This window comes from Bombina bombina, chromosome 6 (genome assembly GCF_027579735.1).
Source record: "Bombina bombina isolate aBomBom1 chromosome 6, aBomBom1.pri, whole genome shotgun sequence".
Classification (NCBI taxonomy): Eukaryota; Metazoa; Chordata; class Amphibia; order Anura; family Bombinatoridae; genus Bombina; species Bombina bombina.
Window position 1 is genome coordinate 312,117,472 of NC_069504.1, and position 17,398 is coordinate 312,134,869.

Sequence of the window (17,398 nt, forward strand, 5' to 3'; positions counted from 1 at the left end):
CAACTTGAGATTGCTACTAGTTACTGTTGCTAGGTCACTATGGGTCATAGACTGGTCATCTGAAAAGTGTTTACTTAATGTGATGTTTCTTACCAGTCTATTGACATCTAGAATTGTTTGGAACAGGTCAAAGTTATTTGTGGGGGCAAAGTTCAAACCAAGATTTAGTACTCTATACTGTGCTTCACTCAAATTAAAGGAAGACAGATTCACAACATTACCCACTATTTGTACTTTGTCTGGGGTCTTGGTTCTCTCAGTTGATATCGTTCCTGATTGCTGGTAGTGGCCAGATTCTGACTGGAGAGGTGACCTCTCCCACCCCCTGCTAAATCTCCCTGAGCCTGCGGAAAAACCTGTTCAAATGTAGAGATATCTGGTCTAGGGACACTATGTGTAGTTTCAACATATGTAGATTGTCTTGGTTTCATGTTATAAGTGTCCTGATTGATTTTAGGATCATGCGGCGGATGAGTGATTGCTATAGTGGTGGTTGAAGGAGAAATCTGCTGCATTTCTGATACATTCTCATTTTGTGTATCACCATCACTGGAGCAGTCAGTATCGCTACCTGAAAAAGTGACATTCCTAGAGGAATTCTGTTTGTTTTTATTTTTATTTTGATTACTTTTGCTGTTAGCTCTTCTTCTCCTACCAAATCTTGGCTGGTTTTGCCTAGAATTTCACCTAAGTTTCCTATTCCATATGTATACAGCATTATTAGCATAATCATATTTGTCTCTTATGAATTTAGTGTGTTTTCTCTCCATAATTTCAGACCTCCCTTTCGCCATTAAGTCTCTAAGTATTTTATCAAATTTAGCAAAATCAGGATAGTTACTTTGTCTATTCATTTCAACTTGTAAATCATTAATTTCATTTCTTATGCACTCTAATTGTTCTTATAAATCAACAATAACACCATAAGTCTCAGAGAGCAATCAGACAAAACATTGTTCCATGAGTCTATGAATTCTTTATCACTGCTACCCACTTTGAATGTGGGGAACTTGTAGACCCTGAGTCCTCTAGGGATCATACTAAGGCTTTTAAATTTTTCCAAAGTCCAGATATCCCACTGAATCTTTGATTCTTTCAGTAATAGTTTCTCCATAAGATCAAATAAGGAACTAAGTGTCAGAATACTTTTGTCTTCTGAGAAAATAAGTTCACAATCTGTCACATTGGTAGTACATGCTACGGAATTTCTTCCAAAATGCGTATGCCTGTGTGCTGTGCCCATGTCTGACACTTTACCAAATTTTGCTGTGTTTTATCACATGATTTAACTACCAATAAAGTTTTCCTCGTTTTACCGTTCAAAGATGGATGTCGGAGCAGCGTCTTTTTGATATGACCTGGTGGGAATGTCATCTCTTCCAACTTGGAGACTTCCGTTGAGGAAGGACCTTCTACTTCAAGGGCCCTTCCCTCATCTAAATCTAGTTTCTCTGAAGCTGACTGCATGGAGATTGAACGCTTAATTTTATCCAAGCAGGGATTTTCAGATTCGGTCATTGAGACCATGATTCAGGCTCGTAAGCCTGTGACTAGAAAGATTTACCATAAGATATGGCGTAAATATCTATATTTGTGTGAATCCAAGGGTTATTCTTGGAGCAGGGTTAGGATTCCTAAACGTCTGGCAGATGTTCCAGATGTGCAATCATTTTGTCAGGCCTTGGTCTGGATCAGGCCTGTGTTCAAACCAGTTACTCCTCCCTGGAGTCTTAATTTAGTTCTTAAGGTTCTTCAAGGGGCTCCGTTTGAACCTATGCATTCCTTAGATATTAAGTTGTTATCTTGGAAAGTTTTATTTCTTGTTGCTATTTCTTCTGCTCGTAGAGTGTCAGAGCTCTCGGCATTGCAGTATGAGTCTCCTTATCTTATTTTTCATTCGGATAAGGTAGTTTTACGTACAAAATTAGGATTTCTTCCTAAAGCAGTTTCTGACGGGAACATTAATCAGGAGATTGTTGTTACTTCCTTGCCTCCTAATCCTTCTTCTCAGAAGGAACAGCTTCTGCACAATTTAGACGTGGTACTTGCTTTAAAATTTTACCTACAGGCAACTAAGGATTTTTGTCAGTCATCTGCCTTGTTTGTGGTTTTCTCGGGAAAACGTAAGGGTAAGAAAGCCACAGCTACTTCTCTTTCCTTTTGGCTGAAGAGTATCATACGTTTTGACTATGAAACTGCTGGACAGCACCCTCCAGAGAAAGTTACGGCTCATTCCACGAGGGCTAATGCTTCCTCATGGGCATTCAAAAATGAAGCTTCTGTGGAACACATTTGCAATGCTGCAACTTGGTCCTCTCTTCACACTTTTTCAAAGTTCTATAAATTTGACATTTTTGCCTCGGCTGAGGCCGCTTTTGGGAGAAAGGTTCTTCAAGCACTGGTGCCTTCCGTTTAGGTTCCCTGTCTTGTCCCTCCCGTATCATCTGTGTACTCTAGCTTGGGTATTGATTCCCAATAGTAATTAGATGATCCGTGGACTCATCGTGTCATTAAAAAGAAAAGAAAATTTATGCTTAACTGATAAATGTATTTCTTTTTTGACACGATGAGTCCACGGCCCGCCCTGTTTTTATAGACAGGTTGTTAGTCTGTTATAAACTTCAGACACCTCTGCACCTTGTTACTTCCTTTCTCTCCTTTACTTCGGTCGAATGTGGGGTGGGAGGGAAGGGAGGTGATATTTAACAGCTTTGCTGTGGTGCTCTTTGCTGGGCAGGAGTGGTATTCCTAATAGTAATTAGATGATCCGTGATCATCGTGTCAAAAAAGAAATAAATGTATCAGGTAAGCATAAATTTTCTTTTCTCCTAGAATTTATCAAACGATATCAGTTGCACAGGCATCAATACAATGCTAATATGGAGTGCAATGTTACTTTTATTTTCTAACTCATTTTTATTTGATTTTTCTTCCTTTTCATTGTCCTACTTTTTAAATAATTTCCCAACTAAGTCGCCCCCCCATGGTGCTCAAGCTTAAAGGGACTCTAAACCCAAAATTTTTCTTTCACGATTCAGATAGCGAATACAAATGAAAACAACATTCCAATTTACTTCTATTATCTAATTTGCATCATTTTTTTAGATATCCTTTATTGAAGAAATAGCAATGTACATGGGTGAGCCAATCACACAAGGCATTTATGTGCAGCCACCAATCAGCAGCTACTGAGACTATCTAGATATGCTTTTCAACAAAGAATACCAAGAGAATGAAGCAAATTAGTTAATAGAGGTAAATTAGAAAGTTGTTTAAAATTAAATGCTCTTCATAAATCATAAAAGTTGGGTTTCATAACCCTTTAAAGGGACATGGGATTTAAAATATGATGCACAGAGCATAAATTAAAATAAATACAAACAATTCACTCCTATAATCGCATTTACCTCATTCTTTTGATCTCCTAGGATGAAATTTGGCTCTTTGTAATGAATGAATACACAAGTAGGGTTAGAAGTATGCACATCTTGATCACTATGTGGCAGCTGTGTCTATAGCCATGTTATACAAGCAACCTGTTGATGGAGCTGTAGCTGCAACACGCAGTGCTGAGTGACAGAAGGGAATACCCACAGCTTTGCCTTTACTTACTGCTGTTGCTCACACTATTTGGCTGGCTCCTATCCACAGAGATGCACTCTCAGTCTATGTTCAATCTTCTTTTTTAAACAGTGCTGTTAGCTTTACAGTTATCACATTTACTTATTTTACCATAGATATTTACCATAAAGTGTCTGAAGCTACTGCAGTCTAAAGCTCCCTCTATAGGTTTCTTATATAACACTGCTAAATCCACTGCTGCCATAGAGTGTGCAAGACTCAATCATGCTCTGTAACTTACATCATTATGGCCTCATGGAAAGATGACAAGTTTCAAATGATTTCATTTATAATTCAGATAGAACATACAAGTTTCCAATATCCTCTATTATCAAATGTACTGTATTCTAAAGGTATTCTATTTTGAAAAGTATGTAGGTAGGCGTGTTCTTTGTCTGAATCATAAAAGACAAAAATTGGGATTCAAGTCCCTCTAAACACATAGTTAAAGTCAGCTCAAGAATAGCATTGCATTCCTGGGACCTAGTGAAAATATCTGGTTAGCCAATGACAAGAGGGATATGTGTAACTACAATTCAACTGAGACTACCCAGGTATTCTTGAATACAACTGAGACTACCCAGGTATTCCTTTCAACAAAGGATACCAAGACAAAACAAATTAAAATAGAAGTACATGGAAGTAAATGTAAAAGTCTCTTATTATTGCATGCTCTGTCTGAACTATGAAAAAAAAAATCCAAATTATTATTCTTATCAATTTTTCCTCAGTCTCTTGGTATTCTTTGTTGAAACCTAGCTCCTTTTCATGACAGCAAACTGAGGTAGGCTCAGGAGCAGAAACTGCTACCTTATAGACCTAAAAGCAAGAAACTATGCTCTCATGCAAAGGAGCGGAATTTTAACAAAGAACATAAAGAGAAAAAGGTGAATTATAATAATGGGTCAATCCATGTCAAGTGGTCCAATAATTGTAATAAAGGGGTTACATACATCTATGTCAAAAGCAAGTAAGTAACTCATTGTCATGAACTGACATGACAGGTTTGATAAGTGTGAGAGAATTCCAGGTACAAGAAAATGTCACCATTTTGAGGCAGTATCATAGAGTACTATCAGATGCTTCTTTACATCTGCATTGCAAATATTTGAAGAACATGCAGTGATGAAATTTGTCCCCCTGATTCTACGGAATAATGACTGTGTCACTTGTCTCTATGTTGACCAGTGGTGGTTAGGCTTCATTGAGGACATCAGTGATGAAAACTGTGTTGTTTTTTTAAACCTGGACCTAGAACATCATTCAATATATCTACTGTGGACAAAGCATGGGGTTCCATGAACAATGCTCTCAGAAAACGTACACCTGCCGAGTTGACTACGGCCACCGTAAGCTTCCAGAACAAGTGAGGAAATCTCACAGCTTCCAAAAAAAAAATGTAGCTTGAAATTGTGGTGTGTCAATTACAAACATAATTAGTGTAAAACACGATTTAATTTTATTATTTGTTATGCCGATATTACATCTTTTCATTTCTCAAAACGCATGAATAAAGTAGGCTTCTCTCCAGATTTTTACTAGCCCTAGCTGTGTAGCCAATATAATCTCTAAATTTTTAAAGCAGTATGCTAAAATAGAAGACTTAAATCTGTAAATATTTCAGATTTGTATCTGCCCCCCCACCAGATAATCAACCTGAAAGTTAGGGGAAATGTTAAAACTTGCACATTCTTGCCCCCATAAAAAAAAGAGAAGCATTAAACCTGAAATGTTCTGCATGCACACTATACTTATCTAGGTATCCCCTTAACAAAAATAAAAAAATGGGACTGAAACTCAAACCCTTCCCATTAAAAATTGACCTAAAAGTGAAACCAGCAATTTTCAACATTTACATTAGGACTTAAAGTGCCTGTAAACCTAAAAAATAATGTTACATAGTGCAGAATTATATAACATTATATTAGTGCAAGTTTTTTACAAAAATAAGAGGGTTTTCTAGACCCGCCCTCTGTGCTCTACTGAGTGGGTCTGGTTTTTCCTCACAGCGCATCGGGCCAGCTGTTTACAGCCCGACCGCGCCATTACATTCAATGCAGCTCGCTCCTGCTGTCAGACAGAGCAGGAGCGAGCTGCATTGAATGTAATGGCGCGGTCGGGCCGGGCTGTGACTAAACAGCTGGCCCGATGCGCTGTGAGGAAAAACCAGACCCACTCAGTAGAGCACAGAGGGCGGGTCTGGAAAACCCCTTTTATTTTTATAAAAATCACCGGAGATATTATATAATAAAAAACTTGCACTAATATAATGTTATATAATTCTGCACTATGTGCAGAATTATATAACATTATTTTTTAAGTTTACTGGCCCTTTAAGTTTTAAGTCTAAGGATCAAAAATGTGCAAAATGTTTATAAATGAACATGTACCTTGTAATGTGATCCAGAGTTTTTGTTCCAAAGAGCTAGGACAACCCTGAGTTGAGATATTGAGGTTTACGTAAACATCTGTATAACTAAAATGTGTTGTGCGCCATAAACAAATTTGGTTGCCGTGGTTAAACCAAGTAAAATAAAAATTAAAAACTGGTGGTTTTTTAATACCAATACATAGAGATAAAATTATGAAAAATTAAAAATGGTCAAGCAACCTATGTTGGACCACTTGAGATGGATTGACCCTAATAGAAGTGCACTGAAAGTTTTTCAAATTGTATGTTCTATATAAATCATGAAAAATGTTGATGCCCATGTCCCTTAAGCAGTTTAAAACAGGAAGCTGTGAGGAACCTTAGGATAAATGTGAATATTTAAGATACACATATGCAAATAATCAGCAAAGCTATTTAATTGTGATAGTGTTCTTTTTAATAAAATTGATTTTTTAAAAAAAAAAAGTAAAATCAAGTAGATATTAGCACAAGACAGTCTGTGTTACAAAATGAAACCTGCTTCAAAGTTAATTAGGAAACAAAGCATCATTTACATCTTAATACATTGAGTTAAATGAAAACAGTTGGAGAATGTAAGTTCACATTTAGGTTATGTGTTAAGAGAAATAAGAAGTAAGACAGATCTGTGTGATTCAGTAAACAATACTACTTACCCCTTGGCCGACCGCAACACGCTCCATTGCCTGAATGTGAACAAAAGATAAGACTGATTTGTTTATCACTTTTTCAGTTGATGTTATAAACGCACAGGCAACGATAGCAGATTAATTATGTGACATGAAATAAACTCACACACTCATATGTGTGTGCACTCTGTGTTACATTGTTAATCAGTTCATTTATAGCTTCTTTGGTTTATTTAAGACAGTTAGAGATAGAGACAACAATTTCACACACATTGGGATGTTTGAAACCTCATAAAAAATATCATGCTGGCACTGAGCCTAAAGCATTGCAGCCAGAATTTGTAATGTATAGAAGTTGAAAAAGAAATATAACATTTTTTTATTTTACTAAATTACAAAATCATAATTTCAGAGCAAACAACTACTTGTAATCTGGTATGTGCTGTGACATTTTGCACTGACAAAGTTCTGGTCATTCACACACACAAAAAATAATTTTAAAAAATAAACAAAAAAATGAAAGAGTAATGACAAGAGGCGTATGTGTGTAGGAACCAATCACCAGCTAGCTCCCAGTATGCCATTACTGTTTTTGAGCATACCTGAGTATGCTTAAAAACAAAAAAAAAGTATACCATGACAGTAAATTTCTTAACAGAACATTGCAAAGTCTCTTAAAATCACATGCTCTATCTAAATAAAACAATTTTAATTTTGACTTGTATGCCCTACTGTGTATACACAGCTTTAGTATAAACATATGATTATTATCGATTTTGCAGCAGTATAAACATAAAAAAAACTTAAATTATGCTTACCTGATAATTTTCTTTTCTTCTAACAGAAGAGTCCACAGCTGCATTCATTACTTTTGGGAATTCAGAACCTGGCCAACAGGAGGAGGCAAAGACACCCCAGCCAAAGGCTTAAATACCTCCCCCACTTCCCTCATCCCCCAGTCATTCTGCCAAGGGAACAAGGAACAGTAGGAGAAATATCAGGGTGAAAAAGGTGCCAGAAGAATATAAACTAAAATACGTCCCATAGGTAAAACGCGGACAGGGAGCTGTGGACTCTTCCCATCAGTAGAAAAGAAAATGATCAGGTAAGCATAATTTAAGTTTTACTTCTTAAACGGGAAGAGTCCACACCGGCATTCATTACTTTTGGGAAAACAATACCCAAGCTATAGATGACACTGAATGCAAACAAAGGGCGGGTACAAAAGGCGGCCCCTTTGAAGGGTACCACAGCCTGAAATTACCCAACACCCAAAAAAGAACTGCAACACTTAGAAACAAGGGGTTAAAAACCTGAAGGACAAAGTAACTGCCCATCAGTTAAACAACCTAAGAAGCAGTGTTAGAGCCCACTCGGATCCCTAGATTCATTGAGCACAAAAAACCCACGAGGAGCCAAATCCTGCAGGCTTTCCGATCACACGGAACTAACCCCCGACCGGAAGGAAGAGAACCTTCAGCTACCCCCGAGGGGGAAAAAAAAACGGAGGACCATAAGATATCTAAAGGACCAACAACTAAGGTAAGAAAACCTCAAAACGACTAAAGCGAACGCAAGGATGCTAAAGAAAACTGCCCAGGGAAATGAACTCCCTAGAAGGACAAGGACCAGAAATCAACTCCACACCTATAAAAATGTGATCATGAGACGAACCAAGGTCTATCCTCAGATCCCTGACACAACACCATACGACTTATGGTGCTCCAAGGAAGCCGCAAGCTCCCTACTGTACCCTAGTCTAGTGGACACAACCGCTAAACTAGTCAACATAGGTAGCATATAAAACCAAGGAAATTTGGAGCCTGCAGACAAGGATTAGAAAAAAAACAACAATATTTTATCAGAGAAAAGGCTATTTAGTGAAAACACACAGCCACCTCTGACCAAGACTCGCGAACTCCAGCCTCAAGGCAGCAAAGCTGACCCTAAGCCAACGTGGGAGACCATCCCACAGAGAAGATCGAAAAATATCGTCAACGACTCTCGTTCAAGAAAAAATCTAGACCTTAGAAGAACATCCAACACCAGCTGCTATGAAACCAGTGGAGGGATGAAACACAGTGAACACCCCACCTAAGGCAGAAACCAGGACATAAAGCAGCCACATCAGGCTTCAGACTCCAAGCCTTCAACTACTAGGCAGGGAAGGTATCCCCTAGGCCCCATCGCAGCAACTGGAAGTACACGGTCAAGACTCAACAGAGCAGCCAGATCCCCGACCCCCACTCTGAGGTAACGGACCCAGTCCAAAAGGATTGGCAACGTCCGAATACAAAGAATACAAAGTTCTCCAAACCACACCTCAGAGGAAAAAGAAGTGGTCAAAAAGGAACAAGCCCATGGGAGAACACCTCCCATTATTAAACTTGCTTGCTACCACAAGCCAAGGCAGAACTACGTGCTCGGGTTCCAGAACCCCCACACAGCTCCCTTCCAAAGAATGACCACTCCCAACAAAGGGAGATAGGACACTGAACTACAGCGTCCCAGTACCAGAATCCAGTCAAAAGCTCTCTTGCACGCAAGGAAGGGCAGAACCCCTCATAAACGAGAAGAGAAGGACCTCTGGGGCTTCATTGATACTGTATTCTAAAAACCTCCCCGAAGGAGGGCAAACGCAAAGCAACCCATTCCCCAGCCATAGGCACGGGAAAGAGATGAGAGAAACGGTAAAACAAATTGATAAAAGACCAATTCAACCTACCGACAGCTCAGTTGAAACAAACAACCACGAGCCCACATCAAGGAGCAATAGCTAATAATGACAACATCTGTAAGATCCCGCCTGAGAGGCAGCAAAACTAACCCTTAGGCAGTTATCAATCTCCCCTGAAGGGACATGCGGATGTTCCAAAACCGAAGTTTTGAAACCAAACCACCCAAGACCGAACCAGATCCGGACTTCGAATCTCAGACAAGAGACATGGCCATAAGCCAGATCCCCAGAAACCGAGACCGGTCGATGCTCTAACCCTCTAAGGAACCATGAAGTCACCTCATACGGAGGAGTGCACCCTAGGAAGTGCATCCCACATCCCAATAACCTTGGACATTGGACACTTGAATAGATTCAGACCAAAAAGCTCGGAGGCGTGTCTGATTCCTGGACCCTCGGCATGCAAACCCAGAGAGATAGATCTCCTAGAGAGTCAAAGGGGTAACACCCCCTTCAAAGACCACAGGTCTACCAAGGACAGGCTCCAAACAAGCCCTTAGGAGGAGAAGACGATAATTTCTCGAAAGACCCTTACAGGATCTGTTACGGTTACCCTTAGTCTCGCTGAGAGATGGACCGCTTAGTAGCCTGGATCCCTATTGCTAAAGAGGGGAGAAGCTGCTTTCCATAGTATTCTATATGAGTCTCGCAAATATAGAATAATCTCCCTTAGCTGCAGTACAGCTAGGATACCCTTCTGCCCACAAAAACGAGTCAACGCTGCGATTGAGGGTCAAACAAGAACTCAGGACTGGGATGCCCAGCCTGCTTTTTATTAAGGTTACATGCACACAGGGCACTCCCAGGGGGAGAGGGGGGGAAGCACAAAATCCCCCATCACACATTTAGATAGAGAGCACTGTCCTTTGACAGGCCACAATAGGATTACAGTACTTAAGATAACAAGTTTACAAGTTCATCTTATCAATTAGCAGTCTGGCTCCAGAGGTGATTAGACAATAGTTTCTAAAAGCTGAAAAAAAAGAGTTAACTCTTTATGAAATGATACTTGTTACGGTTTTCTTGGAGCCCTTCTTAGGCGCTGGCTTGCTGGTTCAGGCATTGCTGCTGGGAAATAAGCTCTTCACAACAAAATAACTAATGCTTCTGTAACAGTGCTCCCTTTCTGTGGAACACTCTGGCAGACACGGTCTGACCCCTTTTCGGGGCAGACTAAGGCTGTCCAGACCGCTGGTTATGCGGGGCTGAGGTCGGTTTGTCTGGACAACCCGTCGGCGTTGCCATTCTGTTTCCCAGGTCTGTAAGTAATGGTGAAATTGAAGGGTTGCAACGATAAGCTCCAACGTAATAGCCTGCCGTTATCTCCAGAGACCCGGTTCAGCCACACCAACGGGTTATGGTCGGTGACCAGAGTGAACTCCTGACCATATAAATAGGGAGTCAATTTCTTTAATGCCCACACCAAAGCCAAACACTCCTTTTCGACCGCTGCATAGCTGACTTCGCGGGGCAGGAGCTTCCGGCTGATGTAGGCAACTGGATGCTCCCCTCCATCTTCGCCTACTTGGCTGAGGACGGCTCCCAGCCCAAACATGGAAGCATCTGTATGGACGATAAAACGTTTGTTAAGGGCTGGGGCCGCCAGGACAGGAGCGTTAATTAGAGCATTTTTGAGAGCCTGGAAAGCCGTTTCACAGTGGGGAGACCACAGGACCTGTCGAGGTAAGTTCTTCTTGGTCAAGTCAGTCAGGGGTTTGGCAAGTGTGCTGTAGTCTGGTACGAACCGTCTATAGTACCCTGCCGTGCCCAGGAAGGCTAGGACCTGAGTCTTAGTGATGGGGGTGGGCCAATTGGCGACAGCTTCTATTTTGGCCGGCTCTGGTCGCTGTTTTCCACACCCCACCCGGTGACCCAGGTACTGTACCTCGGCCATCCCAAAGTGGCATTTCTCTGGCTTCAGAGTCAGGCCAGCAGCCCGGATCTGATCCAGAACCATTCCCACATGAGCTAAGTGGTCCTCCCAGGACTCACTGTGGATCGCTATGTCGTCCAGGTAGGCGCAAGCAAAACTCTGGAAGCCATCCAGGAGCCTATCCACCAAGCGCTGGAATGTAGCTGGGGCATTCTTCATCCCAAACGGCATTACCCTAAACTGATATAAGCCGAATGGGGTGACGAATGCCGACTTGGGGATAGCCTCCGGGGCCAGGGGAATCTGCCAGTAACCTTTGCAGAGGTCAATAGTGGTCAGGTAATTTCCCCTGGCTATACGATCGAGTAGCTCGTCTACCCTGGGCATAGGGTAAGCGTCCGTCACGGTATTTTCATTGAGCCTCCGATAGTCTACGCAGAACCGGGTGGTCCCATCTTTCTTGGGCACCAAGACAACTGGGGAGGCCCAGGGACTATCGGAGGGCTCAATTACCCTGAGCTGGAGCATCTCATCGATCTCCTTCTTCATTCCTGTCCTAACTGCTTCGGGGATTCGGTACGGAGCCTGGCGCAAGGGAGCTTGTCCCGGAGTATCTACCTGGTGGGTGGTTAAAGTAGTGTACCCTGGCTTCGGGGAGAAGGTGAGGTGTTTGGACTGGAGGAGTTGGTTGAGCTGCTCCCTTTCAGTGGGGCTAAGTCGGTCCCCTATCTGAACCTGTGCCACTATACCTGTGGGGAGGCTCTTTTCTAATAGGTCTGGAATGGGTAAACTGTCGGGGTCTTCCTGAGGGGAACAACATACGGCCGTCACGTTCTCTGGTCGCTCAAAATATTCCTTGAGCATGTTTACATGGAATGTCTTTCTAAGATTGTTGTCGTGGCAGCTAGCTATCACATAAGTGGTGTCTCCCCTTTTCTCTACGATCTGGTAGGGACCCTGCCAGGACGCCTGCAATTTGTCTGTCTTCACCGGCTTAAGTACTAACACCTTTTGTCCTATGGTGAAGATTCTCTTTCGGGCCCCCCGATCGTACCATACTTTCTGTCTTCTCTGGGCCAACTGGAGATTAGCCCGCACGGATTTGGCTAATTGCTCCATTCGGTCCCTGAGTTCCAGCACGTATGGCACAATGGGGACACCGTCAGCCTCCATCTCTCCCTCCCAGTGCTCCCGGATCAGGTTTAGGGGTCCCCGTACCTTTCTTCCGTAGAGCAACTCGAAGGGAGAGAACCCTGTCATTTCCTGGGGCACCTCCCGATAAGCAAATAGGAGGTGCGGCAGGAAGCGTTCCCAGTCTCGGTATTCCTGAGTGAACGTCTTGAGCATTTGCTTGAGGGTCCCATTGAACCTCTCACACAGCCCGTTCGTCTGGGGGTGGTATGGGGAGCTCAGGAGGGACTTAATTTTGCAAACCTGCCAGAGTTGTTGGGTCAATTCAGCCGTAAATTGGGTGCCTCGGTCGGATAGGATTTCTTTTGGAAATCCTACCCGGGAGAACACCTCTACTAGTGCATTCGCTACCGTATCCGCTTGTATGTTGGATAGGGCGACAGCCTCTGGGTACCTGGTAGCGTAGTCCACTACGGTAAGAATGTATCGCTTACCGGAGGGACTAGGGGTAGCCAGTGGTCCCACTAGGTCAATAGCAACCCGGCTGAAGGGTTCCTCTACAATGGGCATATTTACTAGCTGGGCTTTAGGGTGATCGCCTCGCCTTCCTACTCGTTGACACACATCGCAGGTGTTACAGTAAGTTCTAACGTCAGCGTGCACCCCTGGCCAAAAGAACGTGTGAGTAATGCGGTGTAGGGTACGGGTAACGGCTAGGTGGCCTGCTAAGGGGATGTCGTGGCCTATTTTGAGGATTTCTTGACGGTATTTGTGGGGCACTACCAGCTGTCGCCTACGCTGTCCCCTTTTCTCTGTCCAGCGGTATAGTTTCCCTTTTTCCCATAAGAATGTTTCGTTATCTGCCCCGCCCCCTCCGGTCTCTGCTCGTTCCCGGTACTTTTGTAAGGTCGGGTCAGTCTTAGACTCTGCCTCGAAAGCATCTGGGGTGTCCCAGGGTATGGGGCCTAACCTGTCAGGCAAGGTCGGGGTAGGTCTTACCTGTGTCTCCCGCACTGGTGAGAGCTCTCGCTCCGTCCGGGCTTGGGCCCGTGTAGTCACTGGGTCCGCCTCGTTGTTGCATACTGGAGCATAGGCAGAAGTCATGGGGCCCAAATCGTTGCCCAGTAGTACTTCGGCAGGTAAATTATCCATTAGGCCCACGTTCACAGCCCCCTTTCCCGCTCCCCAATCAAGATGTACTTTAGCTGTTGGAATTTTGTACACATCCCCCCCCGCCACTCTAACGGCCACAGTCTGTCCGGATCGCTTGTGCTCTGGCACCAAATGACTCTGTACCAGCGTGATAGTAGCCCCTGTGTCTCGCAATCCCTCGGTAGATCGCCCCTCGAGCCATACCCTCTGCCAATGGTGCTGGCGGTTATCTGAGGCAGCATATACAGGGTCTGCCTCGTGAAGCGGCCCCACATATCCCTCCATAGGGGCCTCTTGGTTAACACAGAGGGCCCGGGCCGGACGATAGGACCCAGAGGGGTAATTGTAATTCCTGGGTGTCTGGTGCGTATTAAGGGGGCAGCTAGCCATGAAATGCCCTGGTTGCTTGCATCGGTGGCAAGTCGGTCTGGGACGCTCAGAGCTGTTATTGGGTGGTCCTGAGTGTCGGACGGGCCCTGTGGGCACCGGGGCTCGGAATTCAGCACGAGGGGGTGCACGGTAAACCTCTCTGGGTTCGACCCGTGCTGGAGCTCGGTAGTTCATGGGTTCGTGAAGACGGGAGTCATAATGTTCATCGGCCAATTTGGCTGCTTCTTCTAAGGTAGAAGGCCGCCTGTCTCGCAGCCATTCCTTCCCTTGCTGTTCCATGCCATTATAAAAATGTTCTAAGAGAAACAATTGTAAAATTTCCTCCCCAGTCACCGCTTTACATCCGCTCAGCCAGTGATTTGCCGCTCTCCGCATTCGGTGCGCCCATTCCATATGGGTATCGTTAGGCTTCTTTTCCGTGCCCCGAAACTGTCGGCGATACGTGTCCGGAGTTACAGCGTACCGTCGCAACAGTGTCTCCTTAACTAGCTCATACTGTGTCACTTCCTCAGCACCCAGAGTACGAAAGGCTTCCAGGGCTCGCCCGGATAGTTTCCCAGACAATATCGTGGGCCACTCTCTGTTGGGAATCTGGTGCAGGGCACATTGCCTTTCGAAGTCCGCCAAATATTCATCAATCCCTGTCTCGCTCTCTAGGAAGGGTCGAAATGCCGCATAGGGTATCTTGGGCCTCCCAGCATTTTCGACAGGGATGATTACCTGCGGGGCTTCAGCATTGCGGTGTGCGTTCGCTAGGTTGAGTTCGTGGGCTCGAGTCTCTCGTATATCCTCGTCCGCCTCCGCCATCAACTGCTGTACCAATTCCATGGAGGGGTTCGGCCCGTATAATGAGAGCCTTTCCCGAACAATCCTGGTTTTTTCGTCACTAATCGTGGTCGGTGTTTCCGCCATTGTGAAGCTCTGATCCAGTTCGGTCAATTCTGCGATCAGCTCTCTCCTCGGCCGGTTGCTGGCGTACCCCCCTCTGCTTTCAAGTAAATCCTTTAGGGTTGTACGCTTCAATTTTTCGTAAGCGCTCTCCATCCGTTCTGTACCTCTCCTAGGAAATCCAGGAAAATCCCGCCGCTGCCGCCAAATGTTACGGTTACCCTTAGTCTCGCTGAGAGATGGACCGCTTAGTAGCCTGGATCCCTATTGCTAAAGAGGGGAGAAGCTGCTTTCCATAGTATTCTATATGAGTCTCGCAAATATAGAATAATCTCCCTTAGCTGCAGTACAGCTAGGATACCCTTCTGCCCACAAAAACGAGTCAACGCTGCGATTGAGGGTCAAACAAGAACTCAGGACTGGGATGCCCAGCCTGCTTTTTATTAAGGTTACATGCACACAGGGCACTCCCAGGGGGAGAGGGGGGGAAGCACAAAATCCCCCATCACACATTTAGATAGAGAGCACTGTCCTTTGACAGGCCACAATAGGATTACAGTACTTAAGATAACAAGTTTACAAGTTCATCTTATCAATTAGCAGTCTGGCTCCAGAGGTGATTAGACAATAGTTTCTAAAAGCTGAAAAAAAAGAGTTAACTCTTTATGAAATGATACTTGTTACGGTTTTCTTGGAGCCCTTCTTAGGCGCTGGCTTGCTGGTTCAGGCATTGCTGCTGGGAAATAAGCTCTTCACAACAAAATAACTAATGCTTCTGTAACAGGATCAAACTCCCAGAAAATCCTGTACCACACAGGAAAAACGGTGGGAGCCTCACACCTCCTGGCAGACAAGTAGACCAGGGGAAATGCTGGGGACAAAGCAAAAAGGGACTAACCCCAACCCCTGCAATAAGTAATAAGGACTTCCAACACAGATGACCCGACCACCCAAGGAGGGAAAAAGTATCCCCAGTAGCCTACGAGAGGTATTTGCAACTAGGCCACAAAAAACAGACATCCATGAGATACCAAGAGTGAAAATGAAAATCGCCCTCCATCTGGTACCCCAGACGTCCAGAGGTCATCCAAACCTCCAAACCCATAGGATTGGATAAACTTTGCTTCCAAGGCCAAAGGACCTCTCACGATGAGCCTCAGCAGGCCCCGAGTCCGTCTCAGTCTGATTCCTGGCATCCTGACATTACGCAAAGGCCATGAATCCTGATGGTGCTAATAATCCACCTTTACCTGCCATCATTTCCAGGATGGATGAACAGGATCACCGCTTGGATCAATTTGCACTAGCCCTGCAAACCCTGCTGACTCGCACTGCACATTTGGACCAAAGTGTCCCACAAGTTATGGCTGCTCCTGTTTCCGCTGCTGCACCTAGTCCTACCAGGAGCATGTCCAGTTCTGCACCTCTACCTCAGCGATATGGAGGCGATCCTATTCAGTGCAGAGGGTTTTTGAACCAGGTGGTCATTTACTTTGAAATGTTACCTCAGGCGTTTCCCTCTGACAGAGCTAAGGTGGGATTTCTCATCTCGTTACTCTGACACAGCTCTTGCCTGGGCTAATCCCTTTTGGGAGACTAATAAACCTGTGATTTCAAATTACCCTGGCTCCCCGTTATGTTGGTCCTTTTTGAATACTCCGACGGGTCAATCCTGTGGCCTACGCTCTTGACCTTCCTCCTGCAATCCAATGTTTTTCATGTCTCCCTCTTGAAACCATTGGTTTGTATTTGGTTTACCACTGTGTTGCCTCGTCCCCGTCCTATCTTTGTTGACAACTATGAGGAGTATGAGGTCAGCAGCATTATTGACTCTCCAGGGGCCGTGTACAGTATTTGGTTCACTGGAGGGGCTACGGTCCAGAGGAGCGTTCTTGGGTTCCCTCCTCTGATGTTCATGCTCCTGCCCTCCTCCGTGCCTTCCATGCCCGTTTCCCCAATAGGCCTTTTGTCCTCCCGCAGGGGAGGGATCGTTGAGGGGAGGGTACTGTCAGGGTTTTTTCCCTGTTTTGTTTACCATGTGCTGCTGGCAGCCATTTTACTCACCTCTCTTGCTGACTATGGTGCATTGTGGGGGATGCTGCTCATTTCCTGCACTTCCTTTTATGGCCAGACTGGTGTGCATCATCTGTGTGAGACAGGATACAGTCTCAGAATTGTGATGTCATCACTTATTATTTAAAGGGCCCCTGTTCAGTATGCTTTGCCTTTGCGTTGTCTCAGACCTGTTTGTGAGAGTTCCTGTGTATTACCTGGCTGCCTGACGTCCTTCCTGGTTCCTGATCCCTGGCTTGTACCTGACTCGGCTCGTCTGACTATTCGCTTTGGCTCCTGACTCGGCTCGTCTGACTACCAGCTCTGGTTTTGACTCCTGGCTTGTTATTTGACTTCTGGACTTTTTATTATTTTTTGTTATTAATAAAGGTGTGATTATTTTTGCACTTCTCGTCTAAGTCTGATTCCTGGCACCCTGACACCCCCTCAACAGTAGGAACGGGAGGCGGACTGATGCAGTCCCTCCGATTTCAAGAAATGGAGGCAACAAGAAA

The 17,398-nt window shown here is 44.4% G+C and overlaps 1 protein-coding gene across 1 annotated transcript in view; it reads right to left on the bottom strand.

The window, feature by feature from the left end:
• The window catches only part of METTL25 (methyltransferase like 25), a gene marked incomplete in the record, with an annotated part of 826,773 nt that overhangs the window by 196,242 nt on the left and 613,133 nt on the right, over nt 1-17,398 (bottom strand). Inside the window, 1 exon segment of the mRNA XM_053716932.1 lies at nt 6,688-6,717. Coding sequence (XP_053572907.1) covers nt 6,688-6,717 — 30 coding nt within the window.